This window comes from Rhinatrema bivittatum, chromosome 4 (assembly GCF_901001135.1).
Source record: "Rhinatrema bivittatum chromosome 4, aRhiBiv1.1, whole genome shotgun sequence".
In the NCBI taxonomy this organism is placed as follows: domain Eukaryota; kingdom Metazoa; phylum Chordata; class Amphibia; order Gymnophiona; family Rhinatrematidae; genus Rhinatrema; species Rhinatrema bivittatum.
The window spans coordinates 228,308,208-228,329,214 of NC_042618.1; the positions used below are offsets into that span (position 1 = coordinate 228,308,208).

Sequence of the window (21,007 nt, forward strand, 5' to 3'; positions counted from 1 at the left end):
ATGAGATTGGGAGCTTGTGTGTGTGTATGTATGTATGGGAGAATGTGAGCCTGGGTGTTTGTATGTGAGAATGGAACATAAGTACCGGTTCCTATCTGCAATCTGAAATAGAGAAAAGAGAGCGAGGCCCCAGAGGAGCAGGTACCCCTGGTAAGTCCGAGGAGGCAGAGTAGCTTGGACGAATCCGTAGCGAGTCCGAATCAAAGTCCGAATTCATGTCTGATTCGTAGTCCTTGCTAACTCAATCTGTTAGCGAAAGTTTGAGACCTTTTATACTGGAAGCGGATGACGTCATCTCAGGGGATGCCCCTGAGGTTCGCGCCCTTGCTGGTACATACATCGGAGCGTGCGCGCGCGCCCATCATTATCAGGAACATGGCGGATCCGCAGCGTCGAGCTAGTCCGGGGACGCCGGAGAGAGGGCATGGAGGCGGAGAGAGGGCATGGAGGCCGGAGAGAGGGCATGGAGGCGCCGCGGCAGCGGCAGCCGCGGCAGCAAGCGGCAGCAAGCAACAGGAACCTAGGTATTTGTGTGTGTGTGTGAGAATAGGAGCCTGGGTGTTTATATGTGTGAGAATGGGAGCCTGCGTGGGTAAGTGGGAGCCTGGGTTGTTTGTGTGTAGGTAAGAATGGGAGCCAAGGTTTTGTGTATGTGTGTAGGAATGAGAGCCTGGGTATTTATGTGTGTGAGAATGGGTTTGTGTGTATGTATGAGAATGGGAGTCTGGGTATGTGTGTGTGTGTGTGTGTCTGAATGGGAGCCTGGATGTTTTTGTGTGTGAGAATGCGAGCCTGGGTGTTTGTGTGTGGAATATGAGCCTGGATGTTTGTGTGTGGGAGAATGGGAGCCTGGGTGTGTGTATGTGTGGATAAGAATGGGAGCCTGGATGTTTGTACATGGGTGTAAGAATGGGAGTTTGTGTGTATGTGTGTGAGAGAATAGTAGCCTGGGTGTATGTATCTGTGGGTAAGAATGGGAGCCTGGGTTGTGTCTGTGTATAAGAATGGGAACCTAGTTATTTGTGTATGTGTGAGAATGGGAGCCGTGAGAGTGAAAGCTTGTGTATGTAAGGGACTCTGTGAGAGAATGCATGAGTCTGTATGTGTCTGTGAGAGAGGAAGGGAAGAAGATAGGAGAGAGAAGAAACAGAGAATAGTGACCTTGGAGAAAGAATTAGGAAAAGACTTACAAGGGAAAATTGGAACCAAATGATTAGAAAAAATAAAAAGATCAGGCAACAAAGGTAAAAAAAGAAAAAAGCGGATTTTTTAGCAATTGAAATTAGGGATGTGAATCGTGTGCCCGATCGTCTTAACGATTGAAATAGTCTGGCAGGAGAAGAAAATCGTGTTTGGCACGATTTTTTAGTTAAAAAATTGGTTTTTCTGATAAGTGCGCACTAACAGGAGTTAGTGCGCGCTAACAGGAAGTTAGCATGCACTAACCATTGTTAGTGCACGCTAACAGAAGATGATACAATTTGACACTTTTCAGGGCAGTTAAGGTCAGTTTAGGAATGAATATGTATTCCTATAGGCTACCCTCTTATTTATTGATGTTACCAAGGTTCCCACTGACAATATATGGGGGATGGGAAATGGAAACGGTTGGTAGCTTGACAAAAAAAGTAATGTGATCAGTCAATGTGACTAGAACTTGTGCCCTATCCCTGATACCGAGAGTGTTGTGATCTTCCTGCATGCAGTGCCGTATCCCTGATACCGAGAGTGTTGTGATCTTCCTGCACGCAGTGCCCTATCCCTGATACCGGGAGTGTGGTGATCTTCCTGCATGCAGTGCCGTATCCCTGATACCGGGAGTGTTGTGATCTTCCTGCACGCAGTGCCCTATCCCTGATACCGGGGGTGTTGTGATCTTCCTGCACGCAGTGCCCTATCCCGATTACCAGGGGTGTTGTGATCTTCCTGCACGCAGTGCCCTATCCCTGATACCGGGGGTGTTGTGATCTTCCTGCACTCAGTGCCCTATCCCTGATACCGGGAGTGTTGTGATCTTCCTGCATGCAGTGCCGTATCTCTGATACCGGGAGTGTTGTGATCTTCCTACACGCAGTGCCCTATCCCTGATACCGGGGGTGTTGTGAACTTCCTGCACTCAGTGCCCTATCCCTGATACCGGGAGTGTTGTGATCTTCCTGCATGCAGTGCCGTATCTCTCATACCGGGAGTGTTGTGATCTTCCTGCACGCAGTGCCCTATCCCTGATACTAGGGGTGTTGTGATCTTCCTGCACACAGTGCCCTATCCCTGATACCGGGAGTGTTGTGATCTTCCTGCATGCAGTGCCGTATCTCTGATACCGGGAGTGTTGTGATCTTCCTACACGCAGTGCCCTATCCCTGATACCGGGGGTGTTGTGAACTTCCTGCACTCAGTGCCCTATCCCTGATACCGGGAGTGTTGTGATCTTCCTGCATGCAGTGCCGTATCTCTCATACCGGGAGTGTTGTGATCTTCCTGCACGCAGTGCCCTATCCCTGATACTAGGGGTGTTGTGATCTTCCTGCACACAGTGCCCTATCCCTGATACCGGGAGTGTTGTGATCTTCCTGCATGCAGTGCCGTATCTCTGATACCGGGAGTGTTGTGATCTTCCTGCATGCAGTGCCCTATCCCTGAAACTAGGGGTGTTGTGATCTTCCTGCACACAGTGCCCTATCCCTGATACCGGGAGTGTTGTGATCTTCCTGCATGCAGTGCCGTATCCCTGATACTCCTGTTAGTGCGCACTAATCAAAAAAAACAAATTTTCAGGATAAATCGGGGGAATTTCTATTGTATCGCATTCTTTACCGATTAATGACGATTTAAACTTTATCGGGATGATAATCTAAATCGTTGAAAAACGATTCACATCCCTAATTGAAATATGCCGTCTTTGACAATGTGCATTTCTCATATTTTTATATTTTGCTCTTTAGAGTTACACTGTTCAGAGTCTGGTTTCTCAGGCTTTCTATTTTGGTTTCGTTTGCATGTTTCTATTTCAAAAATGTAGTCCTTTTTTTTTTTTTGCAGGGGGATATGCGTGTGGCCGGGCTGAGCGCATTTTAAAAATGGCCCAGCCACGTGCGTATCCCCTGGTATGCGCAGAAGTGCCGGCCTGTTTCAAAGGGGTAGGCCAAGGATATGGTCTGGGCAGAAAGGGGTGAGGGCTGGCCGGGACAGCAGACAATAGGCCCTCTCTTTAATTGGAGCAGACTGGGAGGGAACTGGGAAAACCCTACTCCCATCACCGCGCATTATTTTGTAAAATCCCCCTCCCTCACCTTGCGCACGGAAGAGGTCACCCGCCCACGGACATTAAAATCCGATGCGCATGTGCGCATGGGAATCGTATTTTATAACATATGCATGCCAATGCGCGCATGTTCTAAAATAGCCTCGTCCATGTGCGCATACCGAGAACTGTGCACACATGAACACAAGCGAAGGTTTTAGAATCGACCCCAAAATGTTTAGCAGTGGATGGAGTCTTTTTTTTTTTTTTTTTTTTTTTGCTGAGGTGACTCCAGAATTTGAATATAGTTGTTTTAAATGTTGGGTTGCAATGTGAACTGTCAAAGTTTTGCTCTGCACCCGTTCTTATGATTATTGCTATTTTATTGTAGTTATGATGATCTCTGTTTTTCTGGAAAGAGGATTCATGAAAGATTACATTGATATTTGTTTTCTGACATAATAGATTCGATCTGATGTTTGTGTTCTTTGCTTTTCACATGATATTCTTGTGTACTTATAAACTCAATAAATGTAAAATAAATTAATCATTCACACTCTCCATTAAATTAATGAAAACTCTCTACAAAGGACACAACAATGACCCCAAAATAAAAGCTTTTTTGTTTTAAAATGAAATGGAACCTATTTTTTTGGGTCCAGCTCCCAAATGCCTCATTATTGCAGGAATTGAGTCGGAAATCAATATTTTATGCTTAAAATACTGCACTGTCTAACATGATTCACCAGCTCCCAGGAACTAATTTTCTACAGTGCCTTTAGGGAGCTATTTTCAAACTCTCCACTTAGATGTAAAGTCCACTGGTACTTTGTACTCACAAATCTGTATCTATTTTTCAAAGACAAGGTATGCATGTACATTTCCTTTGAAAACTAACACAGATATGAAATACCTCCAGACTTTTCTACCTTTTTTTTTGTGCAGTTAAAATTTCTAAGGAAAATAATGTGCATTGATTTGAAAATATGATTTGTGCACATTGGGCTGGATTTTAAGAGGTACGCGCGGGCGTAGATTTTTTAACATGTGCGTGCTGCCGTGCACATGTTATAAAATCCGGGGCCAGTGCGCGCAAGAGGGTGAACACTTGCGCACCTTGCGCGCCGAGCCCTAGGGCAGCCCCCATGGCTTTCCCTGTTCCCTCTGAGGCCGCTCGGAAATTGGAGCAGCCTCGGAGGGAACTTTCCTTCGCCCCCCCCCCCCCCCCCCATCTTCCCCTCCCTTCTCCTACCTAACCCCCAGCCCTACCTAAACCCCCCCCCCCCCGACCTTTGTTTTTAAAGTTGAACTTGCCTCTGGGCAGGCGTAGGTTGTGCGCACCGGCCGAGTGCCAGTGCGCCATCCCCGGCCTAGAGGCCCTACGGAGGCCTCTGGCCACGCCCCCGCCCCGGACCACCCCGCCCCTTTTTTCAAGCCCCGGGACATACTTGCATCCTGGGGCTTGCACGTGTCGCCTGGCCTATTCAAAAGAGGCTCAGCGTGCGTAACCCCCCTGCGCACATAAATCCAGCTGGATTTAGAAGCGCAGGGCTTTTAAAATCCGCCCCATTATGTTCTAAACCCTGCATTGGAACGCTCAGTTCAACTAAAAGTATGCACATGATGGAGTCCTGCGCACACTTCTTACCAAATGGAGGGAGGTCAGTTTTCATACAGCCAATTTACCCTGAAAAATGGCTTTGCAAATTTTTAATTTATTTACTTTACATTACTGAGAGGGTCAGGTCTAAATGCTATATCCCTTTAAATGAAATGGTGTCTTACCCAGTGACAATGAACTCAGACCATAGGTATAGAAAAGCTATCAGAGATCCCAGGGTCTCTTTAAGGTAGATGTATGTGCCCCCAGATTTTGTGAAGGTGATTCCAAGCTCCACGTAAGAGAGAGCTCCTAGGAAAGGAAACATCAGAATGCATGTGTTGCATTAATTAATGGATAATAGATGGCACACACAATCATTTAAAGACAGGAATTCCTTGTGAATACACTGAATAAATACTTTGGTAATTCTAGTTAAATATCACCTGTTTTTTTAATTCAGAGGCCTATACTCAGAAGTACATGTGCTACCATTCAGCAACCTGCTGCACCAGTTCCTTCCATCGCGGCCAGCAGCCGCGTTCTCCGGCGGCATTCCCCAGCTGCAGTGCAGGTTGACGCATGCCACATCATGACTCCTCCCACCTCGGCACGTCATCGTTTTCCCCGGAAGTCCCTACATTAGCATGGGAACTGGGACTATTTAAATGCCACTCTTCAGCACAGCATTGCCTTGGCTACAGGCTTGCTTGTGCTGGTGCTGCTCTCGGATTCGCTCGCTTCCTCGTTGACCCGGATTGTGCCTTGGACCTTCTATTGCTTGCTACCTTCCTCGCTGACCCAGATTATGCCTTGGACCTCCTATTGCTTGCTACCTGCCTCGCTGAGCCGGATTGTGCCTTGGATCTTCTATTGCTTTCTGCCTGCCTCTTTGACTCGGATTGTGCCTTGGACCGTCTATTGCTTGCTACCAACCTCTCTGACCCGGATTGTTGCCTGGACCTTCTCTTATCGACTGCCGACCCAGGGGACCAGATTACGCCCTTGACCGGGTAACTTGCTTGGTCCAAGGGCAAGTCAAGGTAATAACGCTTTATTTTATAACTGACTTCATTATCAATTCTAAATTACACCTACTGTACTTTAAATAAATTATATAATCAGTGTGGATTATTGTTATTATGTGAAGAAGAGATATTTCTCAATAAAAACAAAACTCACCAAACATGGAGAGAACGCCACAGGCAAACCAGATGACCAGAGACATACCCACATTGCCTGAGTTTTTCAGCACTCCTTTGGGAGAGATGAAGATGCCGCTTCCTACGACCGTGCTTATAGTTATTGAGATGGCTCTCAGTAGGGTGATCTTCCTCCTCAGATAAACTGCCTCGTCTTCTTTCTTCTCTTTATGGAAACAGTTCTTCATGTTTGCAAGGGCTCAGGATTCCAAGATTTTGCTGGTACAGTGGAAAAGATTTGTCTGTTAAGAATGATGACTTCTTTATGAGAACTTTGACTGTGATGAAACTTATTTGGAATCCAGAGACTGTATTTTTTCAAGGGAAAAAATGCTAGTAGACAGCAGTCCCAAAGAATATGCAAAGTTAAGAAAGGGACTAATATATAATTGGATATAGAATTCATGTAACAAACAAAAAAGTCTAAATCCTGTTATAGTCTCTTCTGATTAGTCAGGAAAACTGGTTCAAAAACAAAACATATCAAGTAATATTTTGCTGCATATATTATGTATAAGTTAAATAAAGAAACAGGATATAGAAGGAATAATTAATCCATGTGACATATATGCTTCCATAAATATTTTCAATTCCAGTTACAATTACACAGCTGTATCAGCAGTGCCAGATGGCATGGGATAGTTCACAGCTAATATAGAAAAAATGGTAAAATAGGAAAATGCAGATTCTGTTAAACAAAACTGGAAAGGGTTACATTCCTCATTGCGCAAAGTAATGTGCTGATGTCAGAAGACCGGAAATCAGAAAGGCACAACAAGGTGGTACAGCTCATTGATTGGTCGTACTTGTAAACAGTCTAGAATTTTGATTGGTGCTGAATATAAATTGCGTAAATAAATAAATAAAACAAAAACACATAACATTACTATACCACAAAAAACCTGGGATCACAACCCTAACAGAATTGAAGAGAATGAAGAAGTCGTGATCATCTGGGACATTCCTATTCCAACTGACAGGAAGATTGATATAGCAAAAGAGAAATTACTACTTACCTGATAATTTTGTTTTCCTTAGTGTAGACAGATAGACTCAGGACCAATGGTTATGCTCCCCTGCCAGCAGATGGAAATGGAGCAAGCTGATATCACAGTATATATATATATATATATATATATATATATATATATATATATATATATATATATATATATATATATATATATATGTACATATACTCCTGCAGTGACTCCAGCCTGCAGTATTCTCTTCAGAAGCAACTGTGGACAGACTAGCAAAAAACTTGATTAAGAACAGTCAACCATTACTGTACTCAACCAACAAGAAACATTGAATTCAAGTAATGAATGTATGTACCCCAAGCTAGGGACAGGTCGAACACTCACCAGTAATCTTCTGAAAAGCGTAGCCTTATAGGAGGACCATTAAACCAATCATACAGCAGCCAAGGGCGGGAAGCTGAGTCCATCTATCTACACTAAGGAAAACGAAATTATCAGGTAAGTAGTAATTTCTCCTTTCCTAGCATGTAGACAGATGGATTCAGGACCAGTGGGATGCACCAAAGCTGCCCACAGTCCAGTCAACACCGCATGTGCAAAGGCTGCGTCCTCCCAAGCCTGCACATCCAGATGATAAAACCTGGAAAGAGTGAGTAAGGAGGACCATGTCACAGCTTGGCAAATGTTAATGGGAGACAACAATCTAACCTCTGTCCATGACACTGCCTGAGCCCTAGTGGAATGCGCCCTAACCAAAGTAGGCAATGGCTTCTCAGCTTCACATATGCCGTGACTATCTCCTTAATCCAGCGAGCTATTGTAGCCCGCTGCTTCCTTCCACCATGATGGACAAACAGGCGTTCCGTCTTCTGGAAAGGCTTAGAAACCTCCAGATAACCACATGACATGTCTCTTAACATCCAAGGGACGCAAGAGGCGATACTCTTCTGCATCCTTGTCCTCATCCAAGGATGGCAAGGAAATGAACTGATTTAAGTGGAAATCTGAGACCACCTTAGACAAAAAGGAGGGAACAGTATGAAGTTGCAATGCCTCAGGAGTCACCCGAAGGAACAGCTCCTGGCAAGTCAAAGCCTGCAGCTCAGAAAATTGACACGCAGAACATATTGCCAAAAGGAACACTGCCTTCAGGGTCAATAACTGCAAGGAAAGGCTACACAGTGGCCAAAACTAAGGACCAGCAATGAAATCCAACATCAGATTAAGAATCCATAATGGAACCGGCAATCTCAACGAAGGCCAAAGATTCTTCACTCCTTTCAAAAATTGGGCCATATCAGGATGAGACAACAAGGATTCACCATTCACCTGGTCCCTGAAACTAGCAAGAGCTGCAACTTGTACTTTCAAGGAATTCAGGGCCAAGCCTTTATTTATCCCATCCTGCAAAAATTCCAAAATGAGTGGGATCTTAACTGAACAAGGGAGAACACCTCAATCCTACACCAGGCATTAAACACCCTCTACACCCGTACATAGCTAAGGAGGTGGAGAACCTTTGAGCATAGAGCAAGGTGGCAATTACCTCAGAAGAATATCCATGCTTCAACAAGTGAGCCCTCTCAAGAGCAAGAACGTAAGACAAAACCAAGTCAGATCTTCATGAAGAACAAGCCCCTGATGCAACAGATTCTTGTGTGGTGGAAGACGAAGGGAAGCTTCGACCAGACGTCTGCACAGATCTGCATATCATGGTCATCTGGGCCAATCTGGTGCCACCAGGAACACCATCCTCCTCAATCCTACAAACCATTCTGCCCAACAGGGGCCATGGGAGAAAGGCATAAAGCAGCTTGTCTTCCAGCCAGTCCTGCATGAGAGCATCAATACCCAGGGACCATGGATCTCTTCTGCAACTGAAGAATCGAAGAACCTTCACATTGTGAGAAGTTACCAGCAGGTCTAAGAATGGAAGGCCGCAGCGAATCCCTATCAGCCCGAAACGCCTCATCTGACAATACCCATTCTCATGGGTCCAGACTCTCCCTGCTGAGAAAGTCCACTCTTACATTATCTTTTCCTGCAATGTGGGAGGCCGAGATCGCCTGATGATGCCCTTCTGCCTACTCCATAAGTTGGTCTATTCCTGCAACGCTTGCTGGCTTTTGGTTCCTCCCTGTCAGTTGATGTAAGCCACCATCATTATGTTGTCCGACTAACTCGGACCGCTCGATCCTGCAGCCTGTTGCTGAACTGCAAGCATGCCAGCTGAACCACGTGGGCTTTCAGGTGATTGATGCTCCAGAGGAACTCTTCAGCATTCCAGCATTCTTCTGCTGTTAGTTCCTGACAGTGAGCTCCCCAACCCTATTATGACAATCAACCAGTTCAGGGAAGCCAAAGAAACACTCTTTCTCAACTGATCCTCCTACAACCACCACTGGAGGTGAGAGCAGACCTCCATTGGCAAGTGGAGCCAAACTAAATAGTCCTGAGACTGTGGGTTTCAACGAGACAGCAGGGAGCACTGAAGAGGATCCATATGCACCCTCTCCCATGGCACCACTGCCAGGGTAGCCGCCATCAGCCTGAGGACCTGCAGATAGGACCCACACTGCTGGGCGTATAGTGTTCACCAAAAGACACACTTGAGACATCAACTTCTGAATCCGAGCATCCAGCAGGAAAACTTTGGCCTACCTCATGTCAGACCACACACCCATTCTAATGACTGGGATGGCTGAAGACTACTTTTGGCCAGGTTCACCACCCAACCAAGTTCCTGCAACAAGGAGATTACCTTGCAGGTCACAAGACAGCTCTGTTCCAGGGACTTGGCTCAAACCAGCCAATCGTCTAGATATGGGTGTACTAGGATCCCATCTTTCCTCAACTCTGCCGCTACTACCTTTAGAAAAGTTCTGGGAATAGTGGTGAGACCAAAAGGCAGCACCCAAAACTGATAATGGCGCCCAAACACCGCAAAGCACAGAAAACATTGGTGCTCCAATCGGATAGGAATATGAAGTTAGGCCTCTCATAGATCCAGGGAAATTAGAAATTCCCCTGACTGCACGGCCATTATCATGGAGCACAAGGTTTCCATGTGAAAATAAGTCACCCGCAAATGACAGTTGACTCCCTTGAGATCCAGGATGGGATGAAAGGAGCCCTCCTTCTTGGGCACAACAAAATAAATAGAATATCTCCCCATACTTTCCTGAGAGGTAGGTACGGGAACTATAGCCCTCAGCCTGAGGAGCCTTAACAGCGTAGATTCCGCTGCCTGCTTCTTCTGCAGGGAGTGGCAAGGAGATACCATGAACATGTCCTGAGGTACACTGCAAAATTCCAGCACATATCCATCTCAGATCAGCTCCAAGACCCACTGAGCCAATGTGATCTCGACCCACCTCCAATAAAAAAGAGAGAAGCATCCCCCTATCTCCTGTTCCCGAGGGTGGGTCGGCAAACCTTCATTGCAACACTTGGGAGGATCCACTACCCAAGCCTGCTCCTCGCTTGAGCTGTCTGGAACAAAAGGATTGAGACCTGCCGAAAGGCTGAGTCCTCTGAAAGGTCAACCCCCCTGTAGGGACAAAACCACTTGGAACACCTGAGTTGACCCCTCATACCAGAGGGGCGCTGCAACTGCTTCCTATCCTCCAGCAACCAAAGGACCAGAGATTCACTCCACTTACTGGCCAATTTCTCCATCTCGCTCACAAAGAAGAGCTACCCTTGAAAGGCCTTTTCATTAGCTTAGCCTTGGAGTTCGCATCAGCCGACCAATTCCGCAGCCACAGTTGACGTCTGGTTGCTATCATTCAGTGCCTGTCTTGGACCTATCAAATAAAGCCAAGCTCCGTCCTACAATCTATATTTTTTAAAACTGACAAGCCCCCGCCCAGAACCCATGAATAAGGAAGTGTATTAGGTACCCTAGGCAAACCTCACAGCCTTGTACACATGCCCCCCCCCACACACACACACACTCCTGTTCCCTTTACAGACACACACTATTAAATTATGCATATATCACACATTTTACATGAAAAAGAAAATTCAAGAGTACAGACTTCTGAGGCAAAAATATCACTTACAACATGCATATTATATTTATATGCACTCCTGAGGTACCAACCAGAAATCTCTGCAGAAAAGACACTTGGAGCTCCTATTGAATTAGACATTTTGTAATGCGTATTGGGATTGAGCTTGGCCCTCAGAAAGCCATGAACAAACAGAATTACAATTACAATATAGTAAACCTCCTTACCAAAACAATTTAACAACCTTATCTATGAAAAGGCAACACTGCACATATTACACCAGGCCTTAGAACACCAATAAAAGCTCTTATTAGGAAACCAGGCTGCTATAGATCCCTACACTGAAATTACAGTTGCAAATACATATGCAGAACACAGAAAGACCTTGACCAAATACAGAATAAAGAGATCAGAAAGTATAAACAGAAACGTGCTGAGAAGAACTGAACTGGAACCCACAAAAAGCCAACATCTATATGCAGAGCAACAATGGAAAAATAGAAACATTACCATTCTTCATAACATTAAATAAAATCAAGAAATATAAAACATTAATCATAATAGTGAAGTCATATTCATAAAAAGAATATTTCAAACCAGTTAATGAATATAATATCAAAGATTTCACAAACACCAAAACAATTTTTAGAAATCTGATGAATAAAAAATCCAATTAAAAAACGTTCTATTCCCCCGGCAAAAAACACATTTTTCAAAAGAACAGAATCTTCAAATTACATCCAATAATTAAACTAATGAGGATTTAAAAATCTGCTTTCCATACTTGGGATCTGATTTCCAGTCACCCTGAGATTGTTGTGGATTGGAGGAGGTAGGGCCGCACACATTTTATCGTCTCTCTCACACATGCACAATAACACTTTCATTCTTTCACACACTCCCTCTCTCTAACATACACAGGCTGCCTCTCCCTCACCCTGACAGATATATTATATGTGTGTATGTGTGTGTGCGTGTATGCCTGTGAGAGTATATGTGACACATAGGCTCTCATAGGCACAAAACATACAAAAGCACACAAGCTCTCACAGACACATTCACAGACACATAGGTTCTCACATAGACACACACAGAAGCTGTCACACAGGCAGACACACACCCCTCCCCCCACACCTAGGATCTCACACAGACACACACACACATGCACACACAAACAGGCTCTCAGACACACAGGCTCTCACTCATTCACACATACATACAAGCTCACACATATGGTCTCCGGTTATTATTGGGCTGTGGTGGGATGACTTCCATCACAGTCTCACGGGCCTCCTGTCCTGTTGTCTTTGGGCCATGGTGGGATGAGCTCCATCATGGCCCCGAAGGCCTCCTGCTATCTTCTGGCTGTACGTCCCACTGATCTTCCTGTTTGGGGAGGGGAGGGAGGGAAGCTGTGCACAGGCGAACACTCATGCATGCTCATACCTGGAAGAGAAGCCTCTCCTTCAGTCACCTGCGCTCTCGCCTTCTTCGGCTGCCAACTGGTTAGTCTCCACTGACAGTCTGTGGCCTCTCCTGCTGCTGCCAGCCCACCGCCTCCCTGGGTGTGTCGCCCTGTGCATATGCATTGTATGCACACTCGGTCGTGCCAGGCCTGCTATTACTGAAGCCACTCCTCTAGTCGAGGTATGGACCAAATTGCAGCCCACATCTGCCAAAAAGATGGCAGCGGGTTCCACAACTGCTCTGGAACTCACTCCAGAATCATCAACCTCCTGAGAGAGAAGCAGACAGGAGCGAGCCACTAGGGCACAACAGGAAGATATCTGTAAAGTCATCGCCACTGCTTCAAACACCTGCTTAAGGATGGCCTCAATCCTTCTATCAGGTATATCCTTCAAGAACGCTCCTCCCTCCCCGGGGATAGTTGACCGCTTAGACGGCACAGACAAGCGCATCCATAGAAACATAGAAATGACGACAGAAGAAGGCCCATCCAGTCTGCCCAGCAAGCTTTTGCACTTTTTTTTCTCTCACATACTTATGTTTCTCTTGGCTCCAATGTCCAACCCCCTTTGAAATTGGCCTCCAGAGTGTCCCATTCAAGATCAATTAATTTTTGAATGGCTTCCATAACAGGAAAAAAAAAAGGCTTTTTCCGTCGATAAGCAGGGCATTTAGCCATGCATAGTGGGCGGCGGCGTCCACGACGTCACGGGGCAGAGCTTTCTCTCTAAGCTCGAAGAGCTTTGAACTGCGCATGAGCACGAGTTCCCGCGCTCCTCGAGCCTGCCTCAGTTTTTGTTTTCCGCGCTACTACACGGACGTGTGGAAGTTTTTTCTCTCTCATTCGCCTCACAAAAAAAAAAAAAAGGAAAAAAAACAAGACAAATCGAATAACTAATTCAACGACGAGAGTAAAGGGAAAGAAGATGCCGAAAAGCCCGGGATTTAAATATTGTTCCTGTGGCAAAATCATGTTGGTGACCGACGAGCATAACTATTGTTATTTATGCCTCGGTCCCGACCACGACCAAGCTGCTTGCAGGGTCTGTGGAAGAATGTCCCCGCGAGCAAGATGACAGCGGAAGGAAAAAATGGAGAGGCTTAGGCAATCGGAGGCCTCCTCTCCGAGAGAAGGGAGATCTACAAAATCCTCTCCGGGTAAGGAAAAAACCCGATCCGAGACTCCCCGAAGCACACATTCAGGCTCACAAGGCCGTGCTTCGCACCCTGCGTCGTCAACCGCTGACTCCGCAATGATGCATGCTTCGACACCATCTGCGTCGCATCGTTCAGCTTCGAAATATCATGACGCAGATAAGGGAACTATGACGCATCATGACGCTTCTTCTGCAAACACGACACATCACGACGCATTACCCAAGTCTACGACGCATTCGACTCATTTAAAGCATAAACTACAAAAGTCGATCCCACAACAACTTCCTAAGCCAAGAAAATCAATCTCCAAGACGAAACATATTGTCCCTCAGGAACCACCTTCTGCACATCACTCCAGATCCAGACATGGAGACCACCATTTTCCATCCTCTGTATTATCGGACATAATAGTTGATGAACCTGATGCAGGTTGGGACACTTCACCAGAGATACTCCCTAATCCTCTTCATTCTAAAAGGAGACCAACATCTCCACCAACCAGACCTCCGGTCAAGCGGCTCAAGAAATCCGCTAGACCAACTCAACATGAGTCTCGCCTTACGGCTGAAGACACAATGTTAAAAATAACTTCGTTATTACACACCTTTTTCAAGGGCTTACCTCAGGATTCAAATATATTACCAGAGGATCCTCAAGATCATGCGTCCCCACATATATCTCCACAAACATCATCTCCGACGCACTCTACTTCTCCTAGGCTTTCCACACATGTGGATTCTCCAATAATGTCTCCACCATCATCTCCAGCTAGCTCAACTGGTATTCCTTCGGACCCTCCTCAGGAGTTGCCTCAACCGACGTCTCCACCTGAGGATTTAACTTACGCTAAATTCCTAGAAAAATTGGGTTTAGCCTTAGATATTGAAATTCAAAAACTCCCAGACCCAAGGTCGGAAGTCATGGGATTGTTGCAAATTCTAGATGTGCCTTCCGAACCCATGGCTCCGCCTCCACATCAAGTTTTAGAAGGCCTGATGACGAAATCTTGGGATACTCCACTACTTCTCACTCCAGTATCCAAAATATTGGACATAAAATATAGAATGCAAAAGACCTCATACTATTCAAATGTACAACTCCCACATATGTCAATCGTGGTGGAATCAGCATTAAAGAAGGCCAAGAAAAACAGGCTTTTTTCCAATACACCCCCTGGAAAGGATAACAAACTATTGGATGACTTTGCAAGGAAGCTCTACCAGAATTCCATGCTCAATTCCCGTATCAATCACCACCAATTTTATATTGTCCAATATCTACTTAACTGTACACAGAAACTCCAGCCCTTGATACAAAGCTCACAAGGGGACTCTTCCTTGTTTCAAACATTCAACGAAATACAAGAAGGCCTGCGACACTTATTACGTACTTCGTATGAAGCGTTTGACACCTCAGCACGTGCCTCCACTACCGCAATTTCAGCTAGAGGCCTGGCATGGCTTCGAGCGAGCAGTATACGCGAAGATTTCCATGATCGTCTAGCCAACTTACCATGTAGACCTGATAATCTTTTTGGAGACAAACTTCAGGAGACTGTATCTTTAATAAAGGACCAGAATATTGCTGTTCAATCTCTGACATCTCCTTCAGACACACAGTCTACTTCCAGACGTTATTATCCACAATATAAGAGGGGTTTCTACTACCGAAGACCATATCGATACTACCAACCCTACCAATCCTACTATAGATCACAGCCCTTCCAACAACAACGATCTCAACCTCAAGCACAAGGTCAAAGGCCGCGCCAGATTGTAATGCCTCAATTGTAAATATGCATAGAAATCAGAGTATGGTAGCGAATATATGTTTTGTAAATCTTGAAAACTATGTAGTGTGTTTGAATTATATTCAAATAAGTGACAAATGTGTGTTAAACCTTTCTTCACCCAATCTTTGAAAATCTTATTTTCTGTCCCCGGAAGAAATTGGGGGTTTCCACAGAGGCTGATAAGGGGAGAGAGTGGTGTTTTTATATTTAGCAATTTACAAAGGTGTAGCCAAGCCTGTTGACATGATGTAAGAATTGTGAAGTGTTTATATGGAAAAGGAATTTGTTGAGAATCTATTTGTAATAAGGAAGATAGTGAGTAACCAGCAAATCACTGCTCTAGGTGTATTGTCGATGAAAAATGAGAGCTGCTCAAAAAAGAGTCTTTTATATGTCGCATCATACACACTAGGTTATATTTTTGCAAGTCAGTCCACCATTCGAGATTTACTCACAGAGGTGTGTAAGGGCTAGTCTTGGTTTTTTCCCCTTCCTTAAAAATTTCCTAATTGCCCTATTTATTTTTAGTATGTCTGTACTTTTCAACCAAAGAGGAAGCATTTGTAGAAGGTAAAGCCAAGAGGAAGTTCCATCATTTTGATTAGATTGATCCGTCCAGTTAATGAGAGGGGTAGTTAAGACCATTGTGTTAAATGGCTGTTAAGCGCCCTGTCTGCGCCCGGCCCGCGCACGGGCCTGCTCACTTCGTTGGCTCCTCTGCAGGTCATGGGTTGGCCTCCCCAGCAGCAGCCGCGAGCTCCTCTAGGCCTCAGTGTCCCGCAGCAGCAGTTGCTGGGCCTTCCACCGCGCACCAGGCCTCATGCCAGAGTTCAGCGTCTCCAGTGGCGTTGGCCACGCCCCTACATGCACACGCGCTCCGCCGGGTCTCTTGTAGGGCCAGGGCGGGTCCTAGCTCCGCGGCATGCCCTGATTGAATGTTCAATATAAGGAAGTTCCTGCCTGTACTTCCTTGCCTTGGCAATCGGGTCGGCATTGTACTAGTTTGCCTCTGCGTTCCAGTCTTGTTCCAGTCTCGTTCCAGCCTTGTTCCAGTGTCCTTCTGTTCCACCTTGTTCCAGCGTCCTTCTGTCTCGTCTCCCCAGGTAGTACCCTCGGACTGTCTCTCTGGTACTGACCTCGGCCTGTCCTTTGACCATTCTGTCTGCTGCCTGGATCCTGACCTCTGCCTGCCTTGTGATCTCATCTGACCTCCGAAACCTGACCCCTGACTCATTTGACTACTCCTCGGACTGACCTTCGGATTCTGACCTCGGCTGCCATTGACCACGTCTCCTGATTCTGGCTCTGTCCCTCGCCTTGTCATCGCTTACACTGTTCTGATCTTCCTTGCTCCATCAGACCTACAACCTCAAGTCTGACTGTGCTCCCTTACTATCCATGAGCACACCTGTCTACTACCTCTCCAAGAGACCCTGTGAGGCCCACCTAAGTCCAAGTGGCCCAGTTCCCTACGGGCTCCACCAGGGGGGACCTTGGGCTTCCAGTGGTGAAGCTCATCCTAGCCTCTGTCTCCTCCAGTGCTCTGCCCTCTGGGAGCAGGTGCTTCCTGGTCCCTACCAGGGAGCCGTTCTCCACTGCTCCAGGAAAAGGGTCCACCCCCGAGCGCAACAATGGCTTTGCATTTTCTGTAACATCAGATGAACATTTAGGTGGTATATCTGATCTAACTCATTAGGGATCTGTTCCCCCAAATATTTGAGATTATTATTGGCCCAACAAAGAGAAAAAGATGGACCCCATGTGGCTTTAAGGTTACCATAAATTTCTATAGCTTCAGACATATCTCTGTTGATCTTGTCCAGAGAAAGCTCCAAAGAGGTCTTGATAAGCTAGTACTTTGGGCAATGATATGTATGGGTTAATTAAAAATATTAATACATCATCTGCAAATGCTGCAATACGAAATGAGGTACCTCCCACTTCAAGTCCTGATATTACTTTGTCCTTTTCAATAACTCGGAATAAAGGGTCTATTGAAAGTATGTAAGGTAAAGGGGAAAGTGGGCAGCCTTGGCGCACACCTCTTTGTGGGGCATACATCTTGGACTTACCCCCATTTGCCAATATGTGGGATGATGGCTTTGTGTATAACAGAGAAATATAGGTAACATGTAGGACAGAAAAAAGATATTGCCAAGAAACATGATCGAATGCTTTTTCTGAATCAAAGCTAGCAGTGAGAGATGGTAGAGAATGGAATTTACAGTATGACATTGCAGTAATTAATTTAACAATGTAGGTACTCGCAGAGCGTCCCTTGACAAAACCCACTTGGTCCATCGTTATTATAGAAGGAAGCACAAAACTAAGGCCACGGTGTTGGCCAACATCGTGGCCAATAATTTAAGATCACAGTTTAATAAGGATATAGGTCTATAGGAGGATGGATATGCTGGGTCTTTTCCAGGTTTAGCCAAAACTGTTATGTAAACTTTATTGTAGTCCCTCAGGAAGGTACCTCAGTTTAGCACATCTTTTGTAAAAGGTGCTTAGTGGAGCAGTTATAATAATCGTCAGGTCCAGGGGATTTGCCTGGCTTACTTGATTTGATAGCATTTAGAATCTCTATAGATGTGATCGGCAAATTTAGATATTCTACTTGTTATCTGAGAGTTGTGGAATTGATATATTTTGGAAAAAGGTAGTCTCTTCTGCTTGACCTCCGTGTCTGTCATCTGTGTATAATTTCTCATAGAAGGAACGTAACTCTTCACAAATGTCAGCTCTGCAGATTACCCATTCATCTTGAGTCAACTTTAGTTTTTCAGTGTAAGTTTTCCCTTGGCGTACTCAAACTGAATTAGCCAAAAATTTGCCTGCCTTATTTCCATATTTGAAAAAAGAGTGCTCTGCATATTGTAAAGTATTTAAAGCTCGCTGTTGAAGATAAGCATGCAAGGAGCTGAGTTAGGTTCCATATTAGGAGCTACCACCGAGGAAAAAGATCTAGGCATCATAGTGGATAATACTTTAAAATCGTCTGCTCAGTGTGCTGCAGCAGTCAAAAAAGCAAACAGAATGTTAGGAATTATTAGGAAGGGAATGGTTAATAAAATGAAAAATTTCATAATGCTTCTATATCGCTCCATGGTGAGACCGCACCTGGAATACTGTGTACAATTCTGGTCGCCGCATCTCAACAAAGATATAGTTGCGATGGAGAAGGTACAGAGAAGGTCAACCAAAATGGTAAAGGGGATGGAACAGCTCCCCAATGAGGAAAGGCTGAAGAGGTTAGGGCTGTTCAGCTTGGAGAAGAGATGGCTGAGGGGGGATATGATAGAGGTCTTTAAGATCATGAGAGCTCTTGAACGAGTAGATGTGAATCGGTTATTTACACTTTCGAATAATAGAAGGACTAGGGGGCATTCCATGAAGTTAGCAAGTAGCACATTTAAGAATAATCGGAGAAAATTCTTTTTCACTCAACACACAATAAAGCTCTAGAATTTGTTGCCAGAGGATGTGGTTAGTGCAGTTAGTGTAGCTGGGTTCAAAAAAGGTTTGGATAAGTTCTTGGAGGAGAAGTCCATTAACAGCTATTAATCATGTTGACTTAGGGGTAGATTTACAAAAAGGGCGCCCTCGCGTACTTTTGTAGGCGCATCAGGCGCAAACAAAAGTACGCGGGATTTTAGTAGATACGCGCGTAGCCGCGCGTATCCGCTAAAATCCTGAATCGGCGCACCTCTTTCATCCTCCGTTATTATATACTTATATATCCCTTGTATATTGTTTCTTAGAGATTGTTACGTAGACCTTGTTACATAGACCTTTGTATATTGTTTCCTAGAGCTTTTAATTTCTCATATACCTCTTGTATTTTTGTTTCCTACTTTACTTTTACTGTTCGATGTAAGGGCTATGCCCACAAGTTATTAGTTGTATATAAACCGATACGATGTGCAAACGGCTATCGGTATATAAGAAACTCCAAATAAATAAATAAATAAATAAGGCTGCCGATTCCGTGTAGCCGGCGCGCACCGAAATCGGAGCGGCCTCGGAGGGAACTTGCTTTCGCCCTCCCCTCACCTTCCCCTATTTAACCCACCCCCCCGGCCCTATCTAGACCCCCCCCCTTACCTTTGTCGGGGATTTACGCCTCCCGGAGGGAGAAGTAAATCCCCGCGCGCCAGCGGGCCTCCAGCGCTCTGAGACGGGACCTGGGGGCGGTTCCGGAGGGCGCGGCCACGCCCCCCGGACCGCCCCGGCCCGAAACCACACCCCCGGCCCCACCCCCGAAACGCTGCGTCCCGCCCCGAAAATGCCGTGCCGATCAGCCCCGCCCCCGACATGCCCCCGTCCCACCCCCCCTCGAAAAACCCCGGGACTTACGCGAGTCCCGGGGCTCTGCGCGCGCCCGGGGCCTATGGAACATAGGCACACGGGTGCGCAAGGCCCTGCTCGCGTAAATCCGGGCGGATTTACGCGAGCAAGGCTCTTAAAATCCGCCCCTTAGGGAATAGCCTCTGCTATTAATTGCATCAGTAGCATGGGATCTTCTTAGTGTTTGGGTAAATGCCAGGTTCTTGTGGCCTGGTTTGGCCTCTGGATGCTGGGCTTGATGGATCCTTGGTCTGACCCAGCATGGCAATTTCTTATGTTCTTATTGCATGATAATCTGAATTGTGTTTTGCTGACGGACATGAAATCATAATTGCCTTAGCTGCTTTCAACTTATCTTCCAGTTCTAAGATCTTTGCATTTAGGTATTTATTCCTGCTTCTAAGATAGGAGATTATTTTTCCTCTGAGCACTGCTTTGCTAGTTTTCCAGAACAAGCCAGAAGTTTCAGTGTACTGTGAATTGACATCATGTTGCGTGTCCCGTCCGTGGTAGGCCCACGGTCGGGACTACTCAGGTTGACGTCCCTTAGCAGCTCTGCTCCTCGGCCCAGACCATCTTCGCTCGCGGCTGTGGGTAGCTGCCTTCACCCCTGAGTGCCTGCTACCTCCTCGGCTGTTCCAGACTCCTCTGCAGACCTCCTCAGTTCCCAGCGGGTCTCCCCGCGTGGCCCGTGGGGAGACGCCATCGTCCGGCCTCCTGTGGGCTTTGGCTTAGGCGCGAGCGCCTCTCGTACCTTTAAAGGGGCCATGGTGGGAAACTAGCCTGCGGCCCTGGATGATGACATCATCGGGCCCTGCTATATAAGGCAGGGCCTGCCACTAGTTCCTTGCCTTCGCAACAGGTCTCCACGTTTGTTCGTGTGCTAGTTGCCCTTCATTCCTGGTTCCTGATTCTATCTTTGTTCCTGGTTCCTGATCCTGACTTCGTTCATGGTTCCTGTTCCTGACCCATACCTTGGTCCCTTCCTTGCCTTGCTGGATTGACTCTTTGGCTTTGACCCTTGCTACATTGGACCATGCTCAGGATTGACTCTCTGGCTTTGACCCTTGCTACGTTGGACCATGCTCAGGATTGACTCTCTGGCTTCGACCATTGCTTCGTTGGACCACTCTCAGGATTGACTCTCTGGCTTTGACCCTTGCTTCGTTGGACCATGCTCTGGACTGACCCTCTGGCTCTG

The 21,007-nt window shown here is 46.0% G+C and overlaps 1 protein-coding gene across 1 annotated transcript in view; it reads right to left on the reverse strand.

Moving 5' to 3' along the window:
- The window catches only part of LOC115090566 (cystine/glutamate transporter-like), a 194,797-nt gene that overhangs the window by 157,827 nt on the left and 15,963 nt on the right, over nt 1-21,007 (reverse strand). The window contains exons 2-3 of the mRNA XM_029599809.1: nt 6,024-6,262; nt 5,027-5,153 (exon numbers count right to left, since the gene is read on the reverse strand). Coding sequence (XP_029455669.1) covers nt 5,027-5,153; nt 6,024-6,231 — 335 coding nt within the window. The 5' untranslated portion in view covers nt 6,232-6,262. The remainder of the gene's footprint in view (nt 1-5,026; nt 5,154-6,023; nt 6,263-21,007) is intronic.